General features: G+C 39.3%; 1 protein-coding gene across 8 annotated transcripts in view; it reads left to right on the forward strand.

Annotated features, from left to right (window-relative positions):
* LOC110988584 (uncharacterized) overlaps positions 1-9,280 on the forward strand; it is a 150,181-nt gene extending 140,901 nt beyond the window's left edge. For 4 of the 8 annotated variants that reach the window (XM_087135698.1, XM_087135697.1, XM_087135703.1 and 1 more), the window contains one exon: positions 344-1,559. In XM_087135698.1, the coding sequence (XP_086991824.1) occupies positions 344-445 (102 nt within the window). In that variant the 3' untranslated portion in view covers positions 446-1,559. Of the gene's footprint in view, positions 1-163; positions 228-343; positions 1,560-6,588 lie in introns of those variants that run through there. The other 4 variants (XM_022252258.2, XM_087135704.1, XM_087135699.1 and 1 more) reach the window with 3 other exon arrangements.
* Positions 9,281-10,152: the final 872 nt, after the last annotated feature.

The following is a 10,152-nucleotide window of genomic DNA, read 5'->3' on the forward strand; positions in this document are numbered from 1 at the left end:
CTTCGGTGCATGCGCTGCCATAAATGTAAATGTATTTTGGAAAGTTCGGAAAAGGTGGTCACGGTGTGAAAAATACTGCTTTTAATTTGATAACAGATTTTCTCTTCAGCATGATTTTTCAATAACAAACTTTTTTTTATCACTTCCATGCATTTTAATTCAGAATATTTTGAACTTTCGCCAAGGTCTACGTGTAAGATAAAGAAACTTGGGCAATAGTTCTGATGGTAAGTCGATGAATTTTGGGTGTGTGTATGTGCTTGTATCGAGCTCATTTTGTTGAAATCAGTTTAATTAGCATGTGCATTATTCTTTACAAATGCTTTCATTTTTTTCCATTTAGGTGACAAGCTGGCTAATGAGGAAAACAAGCCTTGATGATTGCCGAGGTGTAGGGCAGTTCATAGACAAAAACAATACACGATCAAAGTCAAGAAACACTTAAAATGCACTTTTCTGTAATTTCTGAATTTTTCTGTTATGAAAAAGAGGACAAGGTTGTTGTGTGGCGTTACTTTTACTTGAGTAAGGTTATTGAGACAAATTTAATGACAGATGAATAGTTGGATTGATGTCTAATTAAGAAAAAAATCGGAGATCGGGGGAAAGGGGCGGATGTGGGCGGTGATGCTAAGACTTTATTTTGATAGCTAGAAACACTATTTTCAGACCATGTTGCACTTATGTGTAGGCATGTGGATGTATTCAGTGAGTTTCAGCCTCCGTGTATTTCCTTTACTTTCAGAAAGTGGTTCATTGTTTTACGGCCATCAGATTTTTTTTATCTTATTATAAATTTTTTTGGCTAGTTTGAGTCATTGACTTGGTTGTACTTTTTGCAGAAGTTCCTTATTCGACAAAGTTTTGTAAGGTATGTTCAAGATTTTGTTGTGACAAAAGCTTTTGAAAATTGTTGTAATATTTTTCCCTCTTAAATTATTCATTAAAATCGGACAAGCACTTTTGCAAAATAAAAGCCAAAGCTGGGGTAGCATTTCATCCAGTTCTCCAGCATTTTGTATTGAACATCGATGTTCCAGGAAGAGTTTGAGGGTTTGTAATCCTAAGTGGAAAAAAGGTAAGTCAGAGAAAGGACAGCGTATTTATTATTGCCACATCTTTTTAAACCGTGTCTTAGAAAGTTGCAATTGACCTTTCGCCTAAATTACTGATTTCGAGCATACAAAAATCGGTTGAGCACTAACAGTTCTTTCATAAAAATGGTGTAGCTCGTATTTACCACAGTAAACGCCAAGCTTAACTGTGAACTTCCAGTGTGAGTCCCGAAAGAAAGTACACTTCGTCATTCTTGCAAATTCCAGCGGTTGACCGTGTCAAGTGGGATATACAGGCAACAAGGAAACACCCCAAATGTGATGGGCTCTTGATCATTAGGTGAAACTTTGTGCTTGTTTCAACGAGACAGGTTTTGAGTTAATAGAACTATTAAGGCCAAAATGTTATTTAGGACATTTGTCACCCTCGATAAATACACGTACATGAATTCTCATATCTTTTCATCACTAGAAATTTAAAAAGTGAATCAATGAACGTTTGAATCAGGTGTCTGTTATTAATTCTTTCAATACCCAGAACATGGAAGTTCCTGAAGTCATTTACGGCGTACTAGCGGGGGCTCAATACCACAAACTAAACCATGTTATGCACTCGTACTACTCTTTGATTCCCTTGCCCCGTAAGGATTGTAAGGAATTGAATTACATGTTACAGTTTTCCCCGTGAGAAGAAAGGCCGACAGAATTTTGAATGCTCTATTAAACGAGCAAATGTATCCCCCCCCCAAAAAAAAATAAAAGATGTGTCATGTATTGAAGCGAGACAGCCTGAAAACTATGTGACAGACAAGAAACCAGGCAAAGCCAATCATTTACGAAAACATTTATCCAGAAGACTCGGTCAGATCCACATTTTGTTCTATGCATGAAATCTCTAAATTTTTCATGTTTGCACTGTCGGTAAACGCGTATTTTAGGATTAGAGGTATTTTTCGCAAAAGTTTATTGTCGGCAATTTTTATCCGCTTTTCCCAAACCTTTGGGATTTCATGCAGCTGGGACCTGGGTACTAAAAATAATCCTTTTCTACGTATAAATTTGCTTGGTCATAATTTTGCAGTTGTGTGTTCTCACACTGGTTGTCGAAGTATTTTCTGTTGGGTTTTCTCGTGTATCGTGCTGGGTCACACGACCAGGGCCGATAAATAAAGTGAATTCAACATCGCTTGTTCGTGTTGTGTGTCTGGTGAGGTCAGTTGGGGAAAACACGATGGAACAATTGCTTCTTTGTCCTAAGGAATGGGTAGTTTTTTAATCATTTCTTTAGGAATTTCAAGGAAGAATCAGCAGCGCTGATTTTGTTTTCTCGGCGTAGGTCAAAGGGTTGTCGGCTGGTCGTCTATATTTCCCGTGGATAAATTTGTTCACGCTTATATTGACATCGGTCAATCAAATTATATGTCGCATCATGTCCACAAAACGTCGTTCGTATAAGTGTACTTGAGGATGTTTGCATTTACAGATATTTTTCTCATACAAGTTTATATTTTACAAAAGCCTCCTGTCAGCTTTCCGTAAAGTGGATACTTCCAACGCGAATAGCTTTGTCAAATGTGTGAGGATTTATCTGGCCGCTGGGCCACCACTCACTGTTCGTTCGGAGTTGTGAATTCATTTGCTTCGATTACTGACAGTTTTACAGATGTTTGTTCTCAGTCTCACACTGGTCACACAAACACTTCCTTTTTGGCTGTGTGTGTTTTCGTGGATCGCACTGAATATGGGCTGATAAATAAGTGAATTTGACACCAGTTTGCCGACCGCTTGGTCGTGTATCGTCCAGTCTTGTCCAGTCTAGTTGGGTAAGACTTGGGTTAAAAATTACGTCCTTGTTCCCGTAATTTTGAAGGTCACCATGATTTTTAAAAGAAATTGAAGACAGGGTCGGCTGCATAAAAAGTATCCTTCGGCGATCGAAGCCACAGGGTCGATCGAATGGTTGGTCACCCGTCCATCGAAAAAAAAAATTGTTTCACGATTTCAGTGACGACAGTCAACTCCACGTTTTGTATTAAATTTGACGGGCATGGCACGGTTTCCATAAATTCAAAGAAATTATGACTTTGCTTTCCGCCAAAAATCTGTTTGCATGATCGTGCAGCTAGGAAAAATAATTATTTCAAAGAATGGTTTGCAAAATCATTTGGGGATTGGGTAGGCCTATATTCTTTTTCTCGTACAAATTTATATTTTACGGAAACATTCGGGATTGCGGTTTATACGCAGCAAGGTATGAGACGGAGAGAACCCCCCGCCCTGCTTTGTCTTGGTCATTGTCTCGTAGGAATCTGGGGGATTCCTTTCAGACATCTTGGGGGATGTGTTAAGTAACAATAGTCTGGAATGTGTATAGGGATTGGACATGTGGGGGGGGGGGTACCCCTCGGTCTCATTTCTTGCTGGGTATATTGCGGTTGACTAAATGGCATGGATTGGTTGGGGCTTAGTGGTCTATCCGGGCAAACTGCATCTGCGTGTATAGCGTTCTTGCACACACGTTATAGAGAGCGTGTCGTCCACTCCCTGTACAGCCACACACGCTGTAACGTGTAAACGTTTACTCAGGCCGTAACTGTGTGTAGCACTAAGATAAGTAGGGTGCTTTTTTTTTCCTGAATCTGAAATTGAGCACCTCTATGAAGTTAGCAGGGTGCTTAGATTTTATTTGCAACTTAATTTTTTTTAATACGGTTTGTGAATATGGGCCCAGGCCTTTGTCTGCAATAGGTCACTATTAAAGTCCCAATGTTTGGCTGAGTAGGATTAAGCCGATTAAAGAAATCCCATTGTGACGTTCATCAGCAGTTGACTCATACAAGAAAGTGGCAACACAAAGAATCTCCTGGCAGTAGGCCTTTAAGCACAGGTTTAGCCGGTACCCCGCCAGTAGAAGGGGGATTATAAGCTACTGGCCAGAAAGGGCTGGCCAGTATAGAAACCGGCCAGCAGTGGACATAACGCCTAAGGTAAATGTACACTAACTAAAGACGCTGTGAATTTAGGAAATCAAAAGTAGCAACTTAAATGTACATGTATAAGTGCTAGTATGTTCCCAAGTTAATACAAAATCACTGACAGTGGACATAGTGATAATCTTAACTTTCTCATGACACATGAAAATACTGATTTCATAAGTCTCACAAAAACCTGAATAAAATCTTAGCTTCACAAAATATTCATGAAAAATACAATGGCAATGAGTCGTATTATCTAGAATATAAAAGAATAAATAAAAGTAGTGATTAAGCTGCAGGAACATGAACCAAAAGATAGGGAGTAATCCTGCCTTGAAGAAGAATGTGAGACCATAATTTATCCAAGCTTAGCTCTAAAATGGTTGTCAACCAGGGTTCAAAGAATTACACATGTACTTTAATTCAACACAAGCCAAAGTTAAAAATGTAAACTTATAAGAAATGTAAAGTTGTAGAAGTTTCAGTTAATTTGGTATTCACTCGCAAGGTGGTTCTGTGCAGGCCTATGGTCAAAGCAAGGGACAAAGAAGTCACTGTACTGGAGCATGTACACAGGGTACATGTATCTTTTTGACCTGGCCTTGTGGGTGGCTGGGTATTCAGGGTCCAGTCCACTAATTCAAGCCCCATTGAAAACAGTGTAAAATCAGCACCATTCAGGGCCCAATAGCATGCACGCCAACATCCCTGAGATTTATGAAGCACAAATGAAATTCTTGTCTGGTCACTTATCTATCAATTTCTTTTCAATTTTTTATGGGTTAACCAATTACATTTTTAATTATTCCCACAAAACAAAATCACCCCCCCAAAATGTGATTTTTCCTAAGTCTGATTTCAGCCATTTTTCAAGTGGCAACCCTCAACTTTCTTGGGCACTTAGGACCATTTTTCAACCGTAGGTTTTAGCCCTTCTGCTCTCATATGAAAGCTCAAAGACCCAGGGAGTTGATCCTGGCAACGATTTACACAATCTCAACATTTTGGGGGCCAAACAATCTCCTTTTTCCAAAGATACTGTGGGGGGCACTTTTAATGCTAATGAGCTGGTCAAAAATTCTCACTTGAATTAGTGGTCTGCACCTTTCAGGCCTGCTGTACATGGGTTTTGGCTACCACCACTTCTGGCTACAACTCATAAATAATTCATGTACATGTATACGTATTAGAGGGGATGGTGCACATGCAGTGCCTGGCCACGTTTACAAACACTAGGTAATTGTGTGGCACATTTTGCATTTGTACAGTACATACATGTAGTGCTTTCACGAAAATTCACCTAGTGTTTGTAAATGAAACACAGATGATCCTTGCATACTATCAGCTCAAAATGTTTTCAGTGGCTCCAGCATTTCAACTGTTGCTTTTCTGGCTGTTATTCTGATCACCTCTATAGGGACCCTTACTTTTTTTGCATCAGGGCACTGATTGTAATCTGTCATGTCTTTGTTACTTGTTATGTGCAGGGCTGCATACGTGAGGGTAACAGCAATTAATTTTACCTTTGCAGTCCCTGACGCGACTTTGCAGTCCACTCGTCTTGTCCGTGTATTCAGTTGTTGTTCACCTGTGGTCCCCGTGTGTGCTTATTTGTTTTCTTTTGTTTCCTTTGTTCATCCTTGTTATTTTGTTTTCATTGATTTATGTTTATGTACACGTACACTGTTTAAAGGAACCAGAAAATGGAAATATTTTTATAACTTTCTCTAAAACCTTGAAATTGCATCTTTTTCTTTCATTTAACCTCATTTTAAATGTTTGATTTGCAATTTTAACCTATATTTTGATGGTTTTATACTAATGTTATTTTCATATTCATAAGCAGAACTATGATGTCATCTAAGGCACTGAATCTCAGTGTTGCACTGATTTGTGCACAGAAAATGTCTCAAGTTTTTTTCACCATGTCCATGGCAGATTTCATTTTCTTTTACAAGTTATTGATTACTACTTGTATGGCCGTCATCCAGCAAATATCCTTTTCATAGAAATGTTGTCAGATAGTAAATTTGGGGTTCACAATTTGAACATGAAAACGTGCAACCTTAACCATGTCTTCCTGGATTTACATCAAAGCAAAAGTGCCCTCACTTGTCCAGAAATGCTTGGCCAATTTTTAATGTTTGAAAAAGTGCACTGTTCAGTTCACGTAACTCAAAAAAGATGTCAAACAGTCTTCATACATGGAAGAAGAGTACAGATATACACAAAAAGTGATTCTAAGAAAAAGTTATTTCCTGGATCTGTTATATTGCTTTAGTCAAGTAATAATGACAACAAACCAGAAGAGATTGAAATGGAAGGCGCTGTTTTTAGCTCAGCATTTATTGTAAAGGATGGATTAAACATCTAACTCACCAGAAGTCACAATTGCATGAATGTCATCAAACAGTTGATCCTGTTGCCTTCTGTGACATCCATACAGCGCCATGGATGACCCATACATATGTGTGCGTGATTTCATCTTTATGTCAAGCTTCAACCGTTTTTCGTATGTATCCAATGTATAATGAAAATGTGTATTTTCCTCATTTCAGGTGATGGCAGCATCTGGGACAAAATTGAATGTAAGGACTTAGAGATTGCCTTTTCTACCTACCCCGAATGTGTTAAAAGTAGAATATAATTTTATGCAATTAAGACAACATGAAGATTTTCTCATAAGATCAAGGAGGTAAAATTAATTTTCATATGTTGAGAGGGAAAAATCCAAACAGCACATCTCAAGATTTTTTGACTGTCGTAGTAATAAAGCTTGAATTTTACAGTAGTATGTCAAGTTCATTGTTTGTTCATCTGCCAGAAATGGTCATGGAAGTGACAAAGTAACTGAATGAACGTTATTGTAGTTTATTTAAAATAGCGTCCTTTTCAACTGTTTAATATACAAGGCAAGTTTGTGTATGTTGTCTTTTGATTCCTCTTTTTATGTAATGGTTATTTTAACTGAAAAGGTATTGTCATATATGGTTTAGGGAATTTAGCTGGTGTTCACTTGAACTGTATTAAGATGGCGATAATGATGAACATGTATCACAAGGTTTCAAATTGAATTCTTTACAACTTTTGAAGATATGTTTTCTGTATGAAGAATACACTAATTTTCAGTCAGTTTGAAATCTCAGCCAAAAAAATGGTTACTGTGACTGCTTGGGTAACTTTACCTGCCCCCTGCTAACAGGAATCTACCCAGTGCTATAAATAGTTAGGAAATCAACATCTATAAGCTTGAATTCTAGTATTTCAAGTCCAGTATGGTTAAATCGATAGATTAGCCTTTACCTTTTTATTGATGTCTTGAAAATTTGTTAAATGGAGATTTCTATGTGTAGCCATAATTTTCAAATTAATTTTACCGGTATACAGGGATGAAAGTATAACTAACTACTAATGCTATTACTTTTACTAGATGTTAGATCATCACAGTAGTTGAGCATGCAAGAATGATGTCCGATTACAAAGACTGTGTCTTTACCAAGGTGAGCAGTAAATTGCTCTCACTTTTCTGCTAGCCGGTTTACTTTGAAAAGCAGGGGAAGGAATTGTTTGTGCTTAGATGTGGAACATTGTGCATGCATTTCAAAACCTGTCTATATATACAGCTTGGAAAGTCACTTTTGATAAGCATTGCACATCAATTTTGAACCAAATGTGTCTGTGGTGTTTGGCAAACGAGCCTAGTCCATCTGTTCCATTGCAAATTGCGTGAAGAAAAAATATCTAAATACCTAGCTGCCAGGAACTTGACCTGTGCTCTTTAAGTAAAAATTATGTGCTACTTACAAAAATCTTCAGAATGAACCTACTTTTGAAAATTTCTTCAGACTCCCAAGCTTTTGTTATTCCATCAGTTCAGCCAATATGAATTCATACACCAGATGCAACTTGTGTATGCAGTCAAGTGTTGTGCATAGGGTGATACATTTGTCTTGACGTCTTTTGTTGTTGCTAAGCTAATACATAACATACTTTTGGTGGAAAACATGATCTTTGCCAACTAAACCCATTCTTCACTCTCCAGATATGGTAATAGTGCATACATTGTGTCACTACTGATAAGATACTGGCAATTTTACCTCGCCTGGAATCATGTCACTCTGTGATCACGTGAGATTGTGCTGGCTTTAACACATGGTGTCTCATGAACAGATCTAGGTCCTTAGGTAAGAGTACTACCAGAAAGATATCAGCTTTAGGGTGGGTATCACCTTTGATGGCAGAAAATCATGGGTGTAGACACAAGGGGGCCTGGAAGGAAGGGCGCGTTGCCCCCCAAAAGAATTCCTATTGCCCCCACCCCCCAAAAAAGATAAAATAAAGTCAATGGGTATTGAACAAGCTAGGTTAACAAAAGCTTGCCCAACAAAACCACACCGCTGACAGCTGGTGCCCCCATGTGCGCCCCATGAAGTCCTAGCTACACCACTGCAGAGAAGGCACGTAATTTCTTTGTGCTATTATAGGGCTCAGCAGAATCTATATCAAACGTCACTTCTGTGATGCTCATTTAATTCTAGGATTTTAATAAACATGTACTTGGGGGCTGTTCAAATTTTTCAGAATTTTCACGGTCGTACAAAGCGTGTATACAAAGGGGGGGTGTGGGCTGTATACGACTTTTTGGATCCGGTAAGATGTTGATATCTCAGAAGTATTCTCATTCAAATGTAAAATGTGAAATTCAAGAAAAAAACAAGAATTTACGTAATCACCGGTTGCGCACTGAAAGCTGGTTCCGATGGAGAGTCAAATCCGAAAGGTTCACATGCATCAAGCCCACAGCCGCCGCCACCCGCGCCACCTTAAGCGCGACCCGACCCGCCGCGGCCAAGTGGCCCAACCATGGAGTCTGTACGTACAATGCAAGTACATGTGGTGTACGTACACGAGCCCAGCTTATCACACGTCTCTCAGCTCAGCTTAGTAAATACAGCATGACACGCCATTACTTCGATTTTATTTCGACAATCAGTCCCACAATCGGGGATTTCAGAGACGACGCGTCAAACGGCGACGATGTAGAGTATTGGGAATATGGCCAACTACAATGTATGTAACGTTTGACATCGTGACACATCGTTCACACGTGTATCAATGTTTAACAACGTAATTTATTAAGGGTTGATATGATTTATTTATTGCCAAATATGATTGGAGTATAATTTTCTACCTGTAGTAACTTTACATTAGTCTTCAGCCATTTCAATAAAACTTGAAATTTTTTAGGAACCCATTTTCACATACACTTTTCTTTGCGTCAAAAGACTATCATCTCTCCATGGTGAAATTGTGTAAAGTATTGTTGCGCACCCGCAAATCTTGGAATTCTAGCGCCCCCTAGTTTTACTCGTTCTCGGTCCTTGCATTTCTCAGGGTCTCTTATTTAGCTCAGCTATGCCTTATGGACATGTAGCAGAGACGCTAATTTTGTATTAAGTTATTCATGCTGTACTCTGGCATGATCGCGTGTTCCTTCACTCCTTTATCCTTGTGTTTTCTCTGCTCAGTTTTGGCATGTCGAAATTCCCCTCCATGTGGCTGCGTGGTTGGGCGTGGTAAGGTTCCCTGAAATGCTAATGTCCAGAAACCTCAAACTTTGTAACTGTCAATCATTCGCTAGAGATGACCGGGTAAGCACTTTCATGCACCCGGCTCTACACTTGGTACACGTGACTTCTTATTCTGTATTTTACATTGCTACACACGACCCTTAGATTCTTGCGCACGACTTTAGCAGGAAGTCATGTGACCCTTTGAGATGGAAGATTTTCATTGGTTGAGCTGTTCAGCGACGCTCATATTTTATTAATTCCTAAGCCTCTAGAATCCTATAAATAGAGCAGATTTTCCTTAGCTCGTCGGTCAGGTGCGGCGGACCAAACCCTTATTGCGAGAGCGGAACCCAACGTAGTGCGGCGGTTGGACCCTTACCGAGAGAAGTGCGATAATAACCATTCTTATGGCGAAGAAATGTAACCATATGAATGGCCAGCTAGCTTAGCTTGGACCGATGCGAGAGCGGTACGAATTAACCCAGGGTGCTAGTGAGAGTCGTAGCGGCCCGTTACCGCTACGTCCGAACCGATTGCCGGGCGAGACAC

Source organism: Acanthaster planci, linkage group LG04 (assembly GCF_054643075.1).
Source record: "Acanthaster planci isolate LZ-2023a linkage group LG04, COTS_SCS, whole genome shotgun sequence".
Classification (NCBI taxonomy): Eukaryota; Metazoa; Echinodermata; class Asteroidea; order Valvatida; family Acanthasteridae; genus Acanthaster; species Acanthaster planci.